General features: G+C 34.1%; 1 protein-coding gene across 2 annotated transcripts in view; it reads left to right on the forward strand.

Moving 5' to 3' along the window:
- Nucleotides 1-18,801, forward strand: part of HECTD2 (HECT domain E3 ubiquitin protein ligase 2) — a 79,435-nt gene that overhangs the window by 43,595 nt on the left and 17,039 nt on the right. For both annotated transcript variants that reach the window (XM_086680356.1, XM_086680355.1), the window contains 9 exons: nucleotides 757-802; nucleotides 2,511-2,620; nucleotides 4,037-4,185; nucleotides 4,752-4,875; nucleotides 7,156-7,252; nucleotides 11,084-11,191; nucleotides 12,051-12,183; nucleotides 13,119-13,207; nucleotides 17,218-17,376. In XM_086680356.1, the coding sequence (XP_086536482.1) occupies nucleotides 757-802; nucleotides 2,511-2,620; nucleotides 4,037-4,185; nucleotides 4,752-4,875; nucleotides 7,156-7,252; nucleotides 11,084-11,191; nucleotides 12,051-12,183; nucleotides 13,119-13,207; nucleotides 17,218-17,376 (1,015 nt within the window). The remainder of the gene's footprint in view (nucleotides 1-756; nucleotides 803-2,510; nucleotides 2,621-4,036; nucleotides 4,186-4,751; nucleotides 4,876-7,155; nucleotides 7,253-11,083; nucleotides 11,192-12,050; nucleotides 12,184-13,118; nucleotides 13,208-17,217; nucleotides 17,377-18,801) is intronic.

Below are 18,801 nucleotides of genomic sequence, written 5' to 3' on the forward strand. Positions count from 1 at the left end.
GTTTTGTTTTTCAATCAAGGACCCAGTCAAGGATCATGAATTGCATCTGGTTAACATACAGGTGAACCATTTTTAATTGAAGAAGTTACTTCCGGGTATTTGCGAGAACGTATTCAATCGATCCCGAGAGGGTGAAAAAGAAACCCTTACCAGTTTTGGAATATCAAAAACTCTTGGTCAGATTTGATAATGTGACAATCCAGATTAACATGGAAGACAATTACCAGTTAGTCATTTTTCAGAGGTATTAAAATATGAATTTAATTTAGAATTTAATTTGAAACATACTACACATATTTAAAGTGTGATTTGATTTGCAGACATTTCTAGATCTATCTCTTCAGAAATAGACCTGTAAACACAAACATATTTTCTTACTTCAGTGCATCAGTATTTTTAAGTGAGATATCAGCTATCCTTTATTAAAACAAAAACATAAGTGTTCTAAAATTGTTGATTGTTCATAGATTTTTAACTCCTTCCTGAGTTAGTCATGATATTTACCCCCAAAAATGTTATAGCCTACTTAATTCACTTTGTAGTTATCTTCAGAACCAGCCAAGGGTAAGCACAGAGGAACCTATATTCCCAGCATATCGTGAATGTTACTGTCTCAGTAATCATACATATTAACTTAAGTCTCATTTTTGGCTTTTACCAACTCAGTTCTCGCAGAAACATGTAGTGATCATTTTTTGTTCGATGCTATAAGATCAAATATGAATCTGTAATCAATTATGCTTGTTTCTTTTACAGTCCACGAACAAAAGATGATCTTAGAGCATATTTTATACTTTTACAGGTAAGAAAGCAAGAATCGAAGTTGTCTAACTCAGATCTTGGTCTATGCATGTGTTAAGGGAAATGATATCAAGTACTAAGTAGTATTTTGGGCAACATTATTGATACTTTTTAGATTATAATATAACCAAACATTAAAGTTATAACGGATAAACAATGGGAAGCTAAATTATCTTGGAGATTAAAATTTTAATGTAGTTCTTGCCTTTCTGCTGTGGTGTTGGGTAACAAGCAGCATGGAAGCACCTCTTCCTCCTCCAGCCAACCTCTTTTCTTGTCACTAGTTCTAACGGGCTCCAAAACTTTATTGTATTTCCCAACTAGTAGGTTTCTAACTTCTGTAGGTATTTTCAGTAAATGCTTCTGTTGGAGTTCTAATGGAAAAATCAAAGCGGTTGCTTATATTTGCTCTACAAAGGTGATGAACTTTTTCCTCGTGAGAGATACAAATGAAAAGCAATTTTTAGTTTGTATTATTTTTTGAAAAAGAAATATGTTATTACATAGCAAGCATACTACTGCTTTTGTATAGTCTTTACAATTTACAAAAGGTGCTTGTGTATGTACTTATCTCATTTAAAGGTAAGAAAAAATTATGTTAAATAAGATATGGTGTTCAATTCAATTTTATGTCCAGTAAAAGGAAACCTGCATGGTAGGAATAAAAGAAAGGGGAGAAGGGAAAAATGGAAAAAAAGAGGAAGATGGAAAAGAGGTAGCTGAGAGATGAAAAAAGGGAAAGAGAGAAGTAGGAGGACAAAGGCAAAGGTAGAAGAAAGAGAGGAAACATATGTAGATAGTAAGAGCCAGAGAAATGACAGCTTGTTCAGATTTGTTAAGTGAGTATATTAATTAGCAGTCCCCTCTGCCCATGATACCTTCTCTTGAGCACCACTAGGTGAGGCTATCAACTGAGGGCATTCTCTGAATTTGAATTTGTGCTTGCCAGTAAGTCAATTTTGAAAATACATGGTGCTCTCTTATTTCCCACAATTTCAGTTTATTTTTCAATAATAATCCTTTCTTCCATGACGTTTTGAAATGCACATCGTGAGAAGAGTGTTAGATTTTGGAAATATAACCAGAGGTTTTGCTTAGCCTTCAGGTACTCCTTCAGTGTCCCTTTAACATCTGAAAGTTGTCGAAAGCTGTTATATGGTTCTCTCCTTGTTCTTTGTGAGATATGCAACTAACTCATTTCATAATGGCCAAAGTTTCACAACCAGCTTTTATTTCATTTTTCCAGCATTGTTTTTTTTTTTTTTTTTTAATCAAGGAAGAACCAGGTTTTTAAATTGGATGACAGTGATTTTGCCATCACTTATAACAGCCACTGAGCTAGGAGCCTTACATACATTTTCTTTTTTACTACTTTAAACAAGTAAGATAGGTATTATCATTCCTGTTCTACAGATGAGGAAATTGAGAATCAAAGTTTAAGAAACATGCCTAAGTGGTAGAATCAGTCCTCAGACCCAGATCTGTCTTAATTTCAAAGCCCATGCTCTTTCTGCTGTACCATAGCCAAAATCTAAGAATCTGTTAATTAAATAATCAAACAAATAGATTATTGTTTTCTAGAATTTCACCCAGTATTTCCTAATCTCAAATGTAGTTTCCTAATTTACCACTTAGCTCATTAAGCATAGTGTCTTTCCTTTTACATGTTAACAAAATTTTAACACAATTATCTTTAATATCTTTTTCAGAATCCTCAATTTAATAACACATCTACGTATGTCATCTATGCTCACTTGCTACGACAGATAGCTACCTTAGTGGAAGCTGATCATCATTTCCTAGTTCACTGGTTTAAAAAGTAAATCATTCTATGATACTAATAAGAACTCTTATAATCGTACAGTTGCAAGTTTGATATTAGTGCTTTTATAACCAAATATATTTAAATGTTTTCAGGTCTTTAGAAATGATCTTCTAATTAACAGCATTTCAAAGCCAGTTATAAACATATATGTTAGTACCACAGAGAGGGCAGGTAACCACTTGCTGGTGCAAGCTGTTGAGATTTCTGTCCACTGCTCTCACCTTCCTGTCATTGGTTTTCATATATCTCAAAGATGGTGACTGGATTTGCTCAGATACTACTATTTCAGTGTGTGTTTTTTAATTTCCTATCTTTATGTCAGTAAAGACACATAGTGTCTTTTCCTTACCTAATAACATCATCATAAAATATAGATTAGCCATCAATATCAATTTTTTAAAAATACAGTATGTTTTTTCATAGAACTATACTCACATAAACAGTGACTTTTCTCTATGATTGAGAAAATATTAGAGGCAAAATATTTTCAAAATTATTTTTAAATACAGTGGATTCTCATTACTCATGTTATTCGTGTTCTGTAAAGTTGCTGCTAACAGTGAATTAACAAATACTGAACCATTGTTCCCATGAGACATGACATGGTTAGGTTCATGTGAGCTGTGGGTCATAGCATTTCCATCAACCAATGAATACATAATCTTGCTTTATCTCCATTCTCTGTAAAGATATCTTATTTAATATAAGTTGTCAATTCATTAACATTGAACTTATGACCAACAGCACTATAATGTCTGAACAAACTTTGTCTAACACAAGTTTATTCTCCATAAGGTACCTCACATTCCCCTTGTACTTAGGAACACTGGACAGAACGTCAGCACTGCATTTTGGGAACTTTTAAAACACCAGAATTACAGCAAAAAGCACAAAAGTGTGGAAAACATGACACTGAGTAAATTGTATAAAGGATACCTGTTTACAGTATGAAAGCTAAAACAAGAAGGGAGAGTGTTTCTTTGTTCGACCTCAGCTGGGAAAATGCACATCTAGCAACTCACATTCTTTGCCCTTCTCCACATCTGCAAATGACCACACATGAAAGCTCCACCAATACCGGTTTTGGGGGTTGCCATTAAATTTTAGCAAGTAGGCGAATTTGCAAATACTGAGTGTGAATAACAAGGATTGACTGCATATTGAAAGCCTTAAAAATGAAATGCTCAAGACTAACTTTATAGTAATTTTGGTGTTTATTTCTTATTTAACCAAGAAACACTATTCAAGGTAAGATTTTGCATCTTTTCAAATGTTTGGCAATTTAAGAAATAAAATTTGAGGGGATATTCTAAAATTGTATGTGTACAAGATGCACTTTGATATCTAACAAATATATTGCCAAAATAGAAAATGTGAATTTTATTGGAATTATTTCAAAATCTTTACCAGATTGTCCCAGAAGAGGTTCAAACAATTGGTAGAGAGATTGCTGCAATTTATTTCCTTACGCCTGTTTCCTGCAAAGCCTGAAGAATTTCCACCTATAACAAAGTGCTCCTGGTGGATCCCATCAGCATCTAAAGTGTTGTCTTTACTCAGTAGGTTTTATGATTTTATCTTCTATTTTGTGAAATATTAGGGACGTTTCTATAAGGATCTCAAAGTACTGTAGAGGCATTCTCTTAAATTTTAAAACTTTCCTTTGAAGTGAAGAGTTGTAATCTACTTGTTTTGATAACAGATTTCACAGTTAATTTATGAGCATGGAAAAGCTTTATGCATTTTATTGGGCAGTGTTCTGTGTTATGGCCATCTGCTGCACGTGACCTGCTAAGTAGTGACCCATAAGGAAACAGGAACTTGCATTGATTCCTGAGAATTCCTAGGAGAGAACACACTGACAGGGAAGTGGTGGGAGAAAGTGACCATCTGTGTTCTCCCTTTACTATAGTCTTCTAGTCCCCACCACAAGTTATTTTATAAAAGCAAGAAACTATTGGCTGCATTTGGACCATAGTTTTAAAACTACCTTTTAACTTCAGAACTACAATTGCTTAAAATAGGAATTTCTAGATAAAGTCTATCTGGTGGACATTAAAGTGTTCTTATTAGAGTGAATCACGTGTATTTTGGAAAAGATCATTGTTAGAATTTATCTTTACAGATACTGCAAACAGTTTGGTTCACCCTCCCCTTATTCCTTATACTGATTTCTATAATTCTACATTGGATCACATTGATCTCATGGAAGAATACCACACCTGGCAGAGCTTTGGAAACTCTCACAGGTACGCTCAAAAGCTCATTTTGGTTACTTACCTAAATGAAATACTGTTCAAAACAATGACTGGATGTTAAATTTGTAAAAATAAATTTAAATCTGCATATGACTTTATATATAAACTTTGGATATCCAGTCCTGAAACATTATTATATTTCTTAAGGCATCTTTTTCTTACGTTTTGAGTTTATATACATGTTAACTTGGCTTTGGTTTGATTAACAACATCTTTTTAAGAAGGGAAAAGTTGTATCTTAGTATGCAAGTTTCTTATGTCGTCTTCTTCTATATGCTATCATCCAGTACAGTGGTCACAAACTTTCTCTCTAAAGAACTAGATGGTAAATATTTTTGGCTCTTTGGACTATACCAACTCTAGTGTACCACTGTAACACAAAAACAGTGTTAGATAATATATAGATAAATGCATGCATCAGTGTCCCAGAAAACTTTCTATACGAACACAGGTGGTAGGCCATATTTGTTCCACGGGCCTGAGTTTGCCAGTGCCTGATCTAACACAGCAATCACACACATGTGCACATACACACATACATTTCATTCCTTTCCTACTTTATTCTGCAGAAAAAGTATCCTTTATACACAATATAAAAAGAAGGGGTGTTACAGCAAAGGGGCTTCACCACAAAGTACTTACTACAATAGTATAATAGATTTTTTAAACACTTGACCAAATTCTTTAATACACTGCACCTATATCCACATTCATAATTTGAATTAAACCAGTGAGACTGTCCCAAACATAATTTAATCCCAGACCATGTGATATCCTGGAGAGTGTGTTTATTCTAAAGGAGATTAAGAGATATAGTGTGGATATAAGTATCCTCAAAACCCCAGATTACTTTATAAATTGGTTCAGTCCACCAGGGACCCTTTCTACTAGAATTGGCCAAAACTATAGACTGGCCTTATGGACATATCCCAGTCCATATCTGAACACTCAGAACCAGATAAGAACTGTTTCTGGGGACCTTGTTCTGTCTGATGGATGTTCTTTTGGCAAAGCTGACTTATTTTACAAAGACACTTTTTTCCTCCACCTTTAATATAATTGTAATGTTGTAGACAGAACAATTCCAAAAGTTACTGTGCATATTTCAGTGACATCTTTTAATACAGAGCTCTTCTAACCACTGGGCTACAGCATTGGTGTACCAGAATGAGTTACAGGGGAGTTTTGATCCTATGATCCTTTCAGTTTGGGGAAGCCAGCCTGGACTTAGAGGGGGACCTGGAGCCCTAGAGCAAGTCACCTTTGGCCATGAGCAGCCACATCAGTTTATTTGCTTAGTACCATTTTTCTGTGTGCATGACTAGGACAAGGTTGAGACACACTGTTTGAAAGTACAGAATAAGACCATTATATATCCTGCTAAGCTCATTGTACCTGTTTTATTTCCAGATTTTTAGTTAGCACTTAGTGATTCATAACTATTACACATTAGTACTGAACAGCTCTCATTAATTGACAGTCGCCTCTTGGAGAAAGCTGCTTTATTTGTGGTTCACACTAGGGCTATCTCCTTTTTCCTCATAATGCCTTCTTTGCACCCAGGGTTTGACTGTACTTGAGTGGATTCCAGCTGTAACTGATGGAGTGATTGCAGCCACTTCTGGTGAAAGGCTGGCTCCTGAAGTGTCACGGTTGCCATAGTAGTTCTCTCTAAAGGCATTTCTCTTGGGATAGTTTGTGGCTCTTTTATTAACATAAGATCAGCTCTGATCCAGGAAGGAAGTTAGTTATATTCATGACCTTTGATCATAATGTTGTGTGTCTTTACAAATACATACCATTCAATTCAACTACATCATTAAATACAGTGAAGCTTGCACATCAGAAATATCCATGTAATAATGGATTTTTATAATAATTTCCACACATGAATTTTCTGTCCTAATCCTCCTTCATTAGCACTTCTGCCTCCTGGTTTTGGTGTCGGCCATATTTTCACAGGTAATGATCTACAGGTGACTATTCATAAACTGAAATTTTCTGTATAAACCATGTAAGTGATGAGCACGTTTCAGAACGTTCGATGTAGCTTGCTCTAGAGGATGAAAGCATAGTGCATCTAGTAATGATCTATGCTTCACAAGGCTGTGGGGATTGAAAGAGATGATACACATAAAATCATTTTGTAAATGGTAAAACACAATACAAACGTAATGTTTTATATTGTTAGGAGGGGTACCTTAGATTCCCTTAGTATAATTTTGCTAAAAATACACCATTTTGCTTTTTCTGTTTTCACTTGTTGAGCAGGTTTTCCTTCTGTCAGTACCCATTCGTTATTTCTATAGCTGCAAAAAAAATCATTATTCAAAGAGACTCAGAGCAACAGATGATAAGCATCGCAAGGGTAAGCCAGCTACAAAAATGTATTTATGCTGACTATAATCAATATAGTACATAATTTAATAAATAAATCAAGTGTCTTGTGAATTGTTCTAGCATAATCAGGAAATGTTCAAAGTAAAATTCATTTTCTAACTCTCCCCAGAAGTGCTTAAACCTGTTCACTATACAAGAAAGAGATAGCCCTCATCAAATTCTCACTGTATTATGAGTAGAGCAGGAAGATTGGAAGCCTCTCACAGATCCAAAGTACTGGGAACTTGTTGGATGCCATTCTGTGGAGACCATATTCCAGCTCCATGGCAGTCAGAGCACTGGTGGGAACTATAGGAAGGCCAGGCGTGTCCTTACGAGCAAACCTCTCAAACCACTGGAATATTCCCTAAGTTTTATGAAAATCCAACAGAAATAACCCGAAAGTTATAAGATGTACAATGTTGGGAAACTGGGAAATAAGTCCAAAAAAAGTGAAAGACATTTTATCGATTCTCAGGGAACCAAAATGCATGGAGACCCATAGAAACTGGGATGGTAGTCAGACTGGCTGTAGGCAGATCGTGCGTTCGGATGAAGTTGATCTCTAGGCCTATCCTTACCACCCCTGCCACCTGTGGTTCAGCACAGCGCCCGAAAACTACGTATTTTATCTAATAGATACAGATCTATCTAATAGATACTGCTCTGAAGGAGCAGATTTTCTTTTATTAGAATGCTAGACTATATATTTAAATGCTCATATATTTGGAGTATCTGCTTTCATGACACTACTTTAAAAATTAGAAGAAAGGTTGGCTGTAGTCTTCTAAAGATAAAAAGAGATCCTCAGAATAAAAAGAAATGATTTCCATGTCTTCTCCAAGAATATAAAAACAATTCTAAAGTATAATTTATAATACTTCAAAATGCTTTTAAAAATAAGAAATGTTTATTTTTAAGTAATTCAGTTCCCAGAAGGTGAGTATTTTTTTCTGTCACAGAGCAGGACAAAAGATTTGAGTGACTGGTGACACCCCAGAGTCAGCTTACACTGACTATGAGAATATTAGAAGAAACGTTTTTGCCTGTGTGTACCAAGGGAGTTCCAAAGCCACTAACCCCCCTGAAAAGTAAATTTAAACAGGTATATTTGGCATCAGAATTATTACTTAATCTCAGGTAGATATTGGTTCAAATATTAGTCTATAGAGCTACTCATTTTGGCAGTTTCTATTAGTTGCATTTATGCAATTTCATGCCACTAAACCTTGTCTCCCATTAGCATCTTAGTATAACTTGGTTTGCTGGATATTTCCAGTGTGATGGCTTTCCAGGAGGTAGACTGGGAACAGAACATAAATGCAGCCAATAGTTACAATTTTATGCAATTTTAGTACTTTTTTTTGCCTAGGGCTATGATTTTGTACATTTGTAAAAACAAAAAGTCTGAAATAGCTAGAAGTTTCCCTTAGTTCCTCTGAGCAGTTTTCTGCTGTGGCACTCATTTTTGAAACATCAGGTATCTTCTGTGGAACTTTTTTCTAATTAAAAGGAGAGTGGCAGCTGTAGACGCTGTCACAGGCGTCTTCCACAGAGAATGGACACAAATGAGTAGAGATCGAAGACTTAAGTGGAATTATGTGTTACTATGGGTGTTTCCCAACATTTTAACTTGTAAATTGTCACACCACTTGGAATTAATGACTGGTGATCATTTTGACCCAAGGACAGACAGCCTTACAAGTAGTTAATGTAAACAAGAGCTTATCTGAAGTTGCGAAAGAGATTGCCCAACAAAAATAACTTCCTCATCAGACTGTGTCCCAAATTCTACCATTTGGGGGTTTCTTCTTTTGTTTGAAGTATTTTCTATTAAATATTAGTTCCTGATGGGAGGAGTAGCCACTAAACCTTGTCTACCATTAGCATCTTAGTATAAATTTGTTTGCGGATTATTTCCAGAGCTATGGCTTTCCAGGAGCTAGACTGGGAACAGAACATAGGAAAGAGGACAGTAGGATACTACCCCAGGAGTATAGATCTTTTTGAGTATCAAAGGGAAGACCCAGGGAAGGAAGAAAAACACTATTAAAAACCTTTAGAGAAAGACAAATACCATGTGATTTCACTCCTACTTGGAATTTAAGAAACAAAACAAATGAACGTGGTTCATAAAACGTGGTTTTATGGTTTATTGTTAACCATAAAACTGACTCTTAACAATAGAGAACAAACTGAGGGTTGCTGGAGGGGAGGTTGGAGGAGATGGGTTAAATGAATGATGGGCATTAAGGAGGACACTTGTGATGAGCACTGGGTTTGTATATAAGTGATGAGTCACTAAATTCTACACCTGAAACTAATATTACCCTGTATGTTAACTAATATTTACCCTGTAAATGTGAAACTAAAAAAAATAATAATTTTTTTAATTGGAGTATAACTGACAAACGGCATCCTATTCGTTTTAGATGTATATCATAGTAATTCGATATTTTTACCCATTATGAAATGATCGCCATGATAAGTCTAGTTGCCATCTGTCACCATATGAAGTTTTTACAGTGTCATGACTATATTCCCTATGCTGTACGTTATATCACTTAGACAAATAAATTTTTAAAAAGAATAAAATTTCTAAAATAGGAAACAAAAATAAAAAGGAAAAGTCTTTAGAATTGGAAATACAGAGATGAAGTGCTCTGAATTAGAGTGTTTTATTATAGTAATCTATAAAATCGTGAGTATAGTGTTATGTAGATTTTTGGTATTAAAATTTTATCTACTAAAGCACTTTGCTGCATGTATTTAAAATATCTGAAATGTTCATCTCTAGTCTGTAATTTTCCTTTGCTACCAAAGAAGATGAAGTAGTCTGATAAAAATTATTTAGATAAATTATATAAAATTAATTAAATAAATTATACAAGCTTGTAGATGCTATATGATAAATATTTATGTATTTCTAATAGATATCTTTAATGTTTTTTACATACTCATTACTTATATTTTGAAAAACCATGAAAAAAAGATTTTTTTAAATTACATTTCCATTAGCCAAACATAACAATTGTTAATATTTTGGTAAATTTTCTTCTGCTATTCCTTCTCTGTATTATTTTTAAAAGGCAATAGAGTTGAAACCATTTTGTATACACAGTTTTGTTCCCGTATTTTTTCACTTGTACCTTTCTTGAATATTTTCATGGTATTTATATAATTATAACCATCCATTTTAATAGTATTAGATTCCATTATGTAAATTCATATATAGAATATTTCTAAAGTTCCACTTTTATAGGTGATGCTGTGATGAACATCTCACTGTATAAAATAGTTTTTGTGTTTAGAATTCCCAGAATTGGAATTATTGGGACAAAGGGTATGGACCTTATTAATGTTTCTGATAAATGTTGACTATTATTTTCTAAAAGTAGACTAATTGTGCTTTTAGAGTAAATTCAGTACTGTTTAAAAAGCTTAAGCCAAGCTTGTCATCAGTAGTATGTACCTCATTTCAAATGTTCCCACTTTGTTTGTATCTATTGGACAGAAAGACTTACCGTTTAAAAGATGAGACATATGGAAACTGATATGCAACATACTTTACTATAGAAGGTGAATTATTTTTGGTCCTCCCTTTTGGACCCCGTTTGGTTATCATTATTTCAAAATGAAAAAAATATATAAATATATAATAATAATAATTTGTATAATTGAGTTTATGAAAATATTTATATGAGAGAGGGCATAGAGAAGGATACAACTGATTTTTAGTCAAGTGCTTAAATGTTTTAAATGAAATTATAGTCTAAGTAAAAACTAAAAAGTAAAATGTTTGCTTTTCTTTTTTAATCAGCAAAGTCTGGTGGATAAAGTATCTCGAAGACAGAGACCTGATATGAACATGCTATTTCTAAATATGAAAGTAAGACGGACACATCTGGTTAGTGATTCGCTTGATGAGGTATAGATCATTTATTCCAACATGGAACTAATTGATTAAAACTTTAAGTAAATTCTACAACATGGTGTATTACTGAAATCTTAGTAATCTGTTTTTCATTTCTGTATGTCGGTAGGTGTGCATCCTTATATTTTGATACCATAGTTAAAATCAGTCGTGTATTCACAATTAAGCCTTATGTTCATTATTTATGTTTCTTAATGGTTTGTTGTTAACTCCCCAGAAAAGGATTTTGTGTTGAACACTGAAAATGAGTAATTCGTGTTTCTGAATATGTAACTTAGATTCTAGACCCACCTTTGTTACTGGTTGGGTGGGTAACAAGTCATTTTAACTTCTCCAGGCCTGAGATTACTCATCTATAGAGGTCTGACCTACAGGGTATATTAAGTATACTCAGGCTCAGAGGTACTTTGATTGTATGTATGTGTGTATATTACAGAGCTTCATGTGTTTACAGTGCTTCAGCCAGATCTTCATGTGGCTGTTATAAGATAATGGCTGATGTCATTATGTGATTTTTAAAATCAGGAAGGAAAGTTAAAGAAAAGGAAATTAATTATTTTATGATATAACCTGTTAAATTAAAATCTTGGAGGCAGTGTAGGAACCCAGGAGACAGTAACTTTGGGCAAAGTACTTGATCTCTCTTAATCTTTCTCTTCATCTATATGACAGACATAATAATGCTTAATTCACGTAGTATCTGACAAATTACTGGATGAATGGATGAATGGAGTGAGTTTTATGACATTGTAAAGAAAGATAAAGATTGCTTACCACATTTCCCAGAATTGAAAAAGTTAATTTCCTTTTTACTGCTCTTTGTTCTTCTCTATAATATAATTTCTTCAAATAGTTAACCCGGAAAAGAGCAGACTTAAAAAAGAAGTTGAAAGTTACGTTTGTAGGGGAAGCTGGTTTGGATATGGGTGGCTTGACCAAAGAATGGTTCCTTCTTCTAATTCGCCAAATTTTTCATCCAGATTATGGTGAGCATTTAATTTTTATGAACTGGTGTTTCTTCATAATTGTTAGATTCAAGTAGTGACTTATTTTTCACCTACCCTATGACTTTATAGGTTTGTTTGTTTGGTTTTTTTTTTTTATCAACCAAAAATGTTGAATAATTTAAGGATTTTTGTTTATATTTTTAAAAGTGACCAAATTGATGATCAAAATGTTTGTTACCTTACTGGGAATCATATACAAAATGTATAAAGACTGTAAGTATATATTTGCAAGGCAACATCCACCTCTTTCCTGAATAAATCAAACTCATGAAAATTTGTCATTGAAAAAAGAACATTCAGAATTAGAAACAAGATGGCAGCTTGCTTTACACTAATAGCTGAGGGCTTTTTCGTTAGATTGTGAGCCATTTTCATAAATAAGAATTCATTAATTTTTTAAGACAAAAGTAAACTTGAAATTTAAATTTTATTTTTTATTTAGAGAAAACACCTATACAGTCCTTAGTATCTATAAAATATTTTTCTTCAAACAGTTTTAAGTGTTTTTCTTACTTTTTATTTTGTATATATGTAGATATAACCTCTTTCTGGCAATGGAAAATAGAGATGACATGGATAAATTAAAATCTCCAGATAATCCTCATAATTAATTTTGATCATAACTTATAAATTATACATTGTTGTTTTTATAAAAGAAAATCAACTGGTTAATTTAGTTTCTATCTTTTTAATGCATATATACCCTTGGTTCAAGATACCAATAAACAGTAAAAGGTTCTTACACACTCTTTGTGTATATATTTTATATATTTTACCATGAAAGATGGTTTATAACAATAACTGTTGCTGAAATGTTTTGCTTCTAATAGTTGAGATATCATGTACATTTTTAGTACTTTGATTTTTTTTAATCAGTCATGTTAATGAAATGTTTCTTTTTTTTTTTTTTCCAGGCATGTTTACATATCACAAGGATTCACACTGCCATTGGTTTAGCAGTTTTAAATGTGATAACTATTCTGAATTCCGATTGGTTGGAATTGTATCCTTTAAACTTTCCACTAGGAGGTGCTAGTAGACTAGAAATTTTAAATTTTATCAGAATTTTGGAAAACTTCTCATTAAGTCTTGCAGATTAAATATTCTTGTCAAATTTGCTAATAGACTTTTAATCATTTGCAGTATCACAGTATATCACAGTTATATGTCAGCAGACTTAATTGAAAGGAATTATGAATTTTTTATATTTTTCTCTGAAAACATGATCTCAAAATAAAAACAGTTCTTGTTTCATATATTATTTAAATTATTAGAAAATTAAGATATTTTTAAAACAAAAGTATCTTTCCCATTCATAATGAACTGTTTTTCTGTTCTTTTACCTTGTGCTTATTTCACTGAGTTTAATAAATTGAAATTGTGGAAATTAAATCTACGTCTTTAATATTCCCCCAAATCCTGAGACATCCATAAAAATTTTAAATTGAATAGAGTGGGAATATTTAAAGTATATGTTGTTATTTAAAGTGTTTTTTTAATTATGTAAATTAATTTACATCCTCTGTGCCATCCTCTGATGCTTCTCCGGTGTATTGAAGGTGGCATTCCTGCACTGGGTAGGAGATTGGAAAAGATACCTACCGCATTAGCTCTTTTAATTCTAAGAAATATAATCGTCGGTGGAAGAAAGGAGGGAAGAGTAAATAAGTGAGCTAGCACTGGAGATAACTAGCTTAAAAGAGAGAAGAATATCCACCTTTAAGAAGGTTCTCTAGATGGGCAGATGACCACCAATTCAAGGTCATCAATTCTCAGAGTCACATGATTATTTGACACGAAGTGGTAAGGAGTTTGGAGAAGGAAGGGTCAGTGTATTCTTCCCAGACAAGATAGAGATTTAAAAATGGAACCATTCTATCTGATTAGCACAGGGCTGGAGTGACTGGGAGAATGGCTAGAAAACAGGCTGCATTGTGCTGGGCTTGTTACAGAGCAGTGTGGGGGGCCTTGATTGAAGCAGAGGGCACCCCAGGAGTTAGGGAGGACACCTTCAGCAGTCAGGAATGACCTTAGAGAGGGCTTGGAATGTCTCTTATACTTGTAATAAATCCTGAGGATTGTATATTAAAACTGAGAGAGTAGATGGAAGAAAAGGTAGTAGGGAGAAAACCACACATTAAGAGAATAAACTTGATTTGAAATTTTGTATATGTTGTTATGTCCAAAGGTCTGAAGTGCCAAGTTCCACAAAATAGAACGCTTACCAGTTCTTAGACCTATGGTTTTATTTTGTATTATCTACAGTAATCATTTGTTGCACGTTCCAGTTTCATTGAAGGCCTGAGTCACAGATGCTTCTCACTATACTATGAGTATGAGCTATTTGAATTCCCTGATATATATGTTTATTATACTTTACATTCTTATCACAGCTTAGATTTGGGTGATATTTTGACTTTCTAATATTTATAATGAAGTATTAGAGCTTACTTAGCCATCACATTTTTAGAATGGTATTATACATTAAGTCATGAGCTTACTAATTAGCTTCTTTGGCAAATAGGCATTAGTTTCTATCCAATCATTACCCAAAAGAGCAAGCACAGTAAGCATATTTACATATGCTGCATATTTCAAGTTAATTTATTAAATCTAAATTAAATTATTATAGCCACTACTATCTCATTATTATGTGTCTTTATCTCACATGCACACACATGACAAAACTATGGAAAGTGAGATTGATGCCCAAAAAGCACGATAATATATAGGAAAAATGTGAGATGGTTGTGAGATCACATGGATTGTGATCATCTACGTAGGTGAGAGATCTACCAAAGGTGAGGAGAAGTAAAAATTGAGAACACACATGACAATTGAGAAGATGTAGTTGGTTCTATAACGTATTTTCACTTTATAAATTTCAATTCCAAAGATTTGTTGTGCTAGTAGTTCTGACAGCATTGCATTCCAAATAGTTCATTTTTATATACAGTAAGGCTTTGGAGTTTACAAGAAATGTTATAGGGAAACCTATAACAATAATTATAAAAATGTTTCGAAGATTGCATGAAGAGCCATAGTATACCAGTTTTTAAAAACTAGAATGGCTTTTACCAAAAAGGGCATTGACGCATGGTATTCAAACCCTACCCTGTTTGCACTACATGATGCCTCCCTCAGTGGCCCAGCAGAACCTCCCTATCCTTGTCTCACCCCTGCTTCAACCAGCGCAGCTGACTTACTGTGAAATGAAACACTGTACTCTGCATATGAAAGTGCCCTGTAGCAAATCTTATGAGCCTACTCTTAAAAACCTGCCTTCAGAGTTAAGATTTTTTTTTAATTTTTAATCAAAAATGCTTGGAACTTGTCACTCTGGTAGATGATCATAAATGGTAACTATAAGTATATTATGGTCATTATCATTATTGTTATTATCGCAATTACAGAAGTATGTTATAGCTCATTTTCACTATCTGTCCCTTGAATACACTGCTCAGTCTCTGTCGATATGGCTACCTATAAAATAACGTATCTATTCCTTAAATTATTATTAACTTGTGTTCTGCCTTTAGTAAATTGAAATACTGCTTGTCTTCCGATTAAACATTTTTTTTTGAGATGGGGCGCCTGGGTGGCGCAGTCAGTTAAGCGTCCGACTTCAGCCAGGTCACGATCTCGCGGTCCGTGAGTTCGAGCCCCGCGTCAGGCTCTGGGCTGATGGCTCAGAGCCTGGAGCCTGTTTCCGATTCTGTGTCTCCCTCTCTCTCTGCCCCTCCCCCATTCATGCTCTGTCTCTCTCTGTCCCAAAAATAAATAAACGTTGAAAAAAAAATTTTAAAAAAACAGAACAAAAAAAAAACATTTTTTTTTTTGAGAGAGACAGCACACACATGCACACATACAACACACACATGCACAAGAGGAAGAGAATCTTAACCAGGCTCTGTGCTCAGTGCAGAGCCCAACTTGGGGCTCGATCTCACAACTGTGAGATCATGACCTGAGCTGAAATCAAGAGTCAGATGCTTAACCGACTGACCCACCCAGGCGCCCCTTCCAATTTCTAAAAATGATTTTCAGTAATTTAGCCAGCCCATATGTTTAGATTTCCTTTTGAGCCTATAAAATTAATGATTTCCTTAATAACTTGATATAGTAGTCTTTATTTGACGGTTGAAATATGACATTTAAAACCCCTCTTTTCGTGGGTTCAAACCCCAAGTCAGGCCCTGTGCTGACCGTCCAGAGCCTGCTTTGGATCCTGTGTCTCTATCTCGGTCCTTCCCCTGCTTGTGCGCATGCGCGCGCGCTCTCTCTCTCTCTCTCTCTCTCTCTCTCTGTCTCTCAAAAATTAATAAACATTGAAAAAATTTTTTAAAAACCTCTTTCAGCAAATGGATAAGTTAAATTCTTCCATATAAGTAATAAATAATATATAGTGGGGCAGGGTTTAGATATTAAAAAACATCTATAGCTTTTTAACTTCAGCACTTTGAGTAAACCCCAGGTAATAAAGCCCTTTCAACTATTTCTGTAGGAAACTGATTGTCTTATTAGCTTACCAGTAGCATGTGTGTGCGTTTGTGTGTGTGTATCCATATGGTTTACTCAGTTCAGCTGTCTTTACATAGTCTGTAGTTAGTTTTAAAATAGCAAAATGATCACCAGAATTAGTAGTGTGTTCTGCATCGAGTTCTGAATAAATTGCTGCTACTTATAAAATCACCAAAATTGTTTAAATTTAGAAAATGTTTCCTTGTATGTTAAACAATTTATGAAATGTCTGAAGTTGTTATCTACTATGATCTTAGATGAATTTTTCTAGGGAAATCGTCAAATACTGCCACCTGAACCCTTCCCTCTTTTCACATGACTTTTGGTAATCAAGGAATTATATTATGGAAAATAAAGGAAAGGAAGTATGTGGGATTAATTAAAGTCGGTGTTAGATCTGAAAAAACTGTGCAAGAAATATACTGATGCATAATTCAAAACACATTTGTTGTCATGGATTTTATGTTAATGCTTAACATTCAGTATGCATAGCTTATGGGACTAGCTGTTTATAACAGCATTACCTTGGATATTCGTTTCCCCCCCTGCTGTTACAAGAAACTGTTGAGCCCTCCCATCATTCCTAGTGATCAGAATACACCAGTAGGCATCTGCAGTGTGACCACTGACGACTTATGTCAAATTATGCCTGTAAGTATAAAGTCATTAGCATCTTATTCCTTAATGCTAAATCATCTCTCTTCTACCTGAAGCCTTTATCCTTCTAATGCTATTCTTACTTTTAAATATGGTTTCTCTCTACCTTTGGAACCCATCTCCTTTTTCGTCTTTCTCCTTCCTCAGAGACACATCACCCACTTTGCAGCACCCCTAAGCTCTTGCAGCATAGTGGAACAGGCTTTGAAGTGAGCTCTGCCACTTACAGTCCTGTGAACTTGGATAGGTTGTTTAATCTTTCTGAACTCTAGTTTCCTTATGTGAACAATGGGATAGCAAAACTTATATATGGGGGATTACATGGGATAATAAAGTTCTTGGTACTTGATTACTTCTGTGGATTCTTATTAAGATGATACTGTGCAGTATCGTTAATAGTATCTGCAAAAATGTCTCTAAAATGAAGACAACAAATGAATTTCATGGTACTGTCTCTTATAACATTCCTCAATTCAGAAATTAGATTTCTGATCATCAGATTTAATCCAAGATTAAAATTTAGTAGAGGAGTGGATAGTATCCATATCCTTCTGACAAACCCCTATGATCATGTTTTTTACAGCTGAGTTTTCATAACTATTGGTCAGCAGGAAATTCTCAGTAAAGTCTTTGGCAAATAGCCTAGATGTGGAGAATCTCTGTTGCTAAGTATTCCTATCTAAATACCCCGGTGTTTTAATGGCCCGATGAGTTTGGTGCAGGGTTGGTGCCTTCCTGTGAAAGTTGAGAAACGCGTCCAGAACACGTGTTTGGTTAGAAAACTACTCTTTATACTCCTCAGTGGGTTGATACAAGGCACATTTTTGGAAGTTAGTTTGGGATATTTTCAATTAAGAGCATAAAGCCACATTTTTATTAGACTTAGTAGTTAGAAAAAAAAGTATGATATGAGAGTTTACTCAAGTTAATAGAGTAGGATCTGATTAAGAAACTGAAAGGTCTCCCTTTTATGGTCTTGTATCCGCAACACACTAGCTATGACTCTGGATGATTCACTTAATTTTTTATCTGTAAAATGTTGGGAGTAGACTGATATCTGAGTTACTGTCTCATTTTAGATTTTTGTGATTTTTTTTGTCTCACATATCCAGTTTTTGTCAAATTTGTTACCAGTCTTCTCATTTTATTACTGGTTTTGGCCAATAAATTGCCTAATTTTATGATTAAAGTTATTCAAATTTGGCTCACTTAGGTCCAATTTTATTGTTGTTGTCAATAATAATGGATATTTTATGAATAACCATACCAAAACATTGTTTTATATTATGGAGCTGAAGATTCCACTGCACTAATTTCATATTCTTATGTTGGCTCTTTAATGAATCAAGATTCTGCATATACCAGGAGATCAGCTGTAGAAGAAATTAAGTTTCTATACATGCATTAATCAAGATTAAA

This window comes from Puma concolor, chromosome D2 (genome assembly GCF_028749965.1).
Source record: "Puma concolor isolate L17-30 chromosome D2, mPumCon1.1.hap2, whole genome shotgun sequence".
In the NCBI taxonomy this organism is placed as follows: domain Eukaryota; kingdom Metazoa; phylum Chordata; class Mammalia; order Carnivora; family Felidae; genus Puma; species Puma concolor.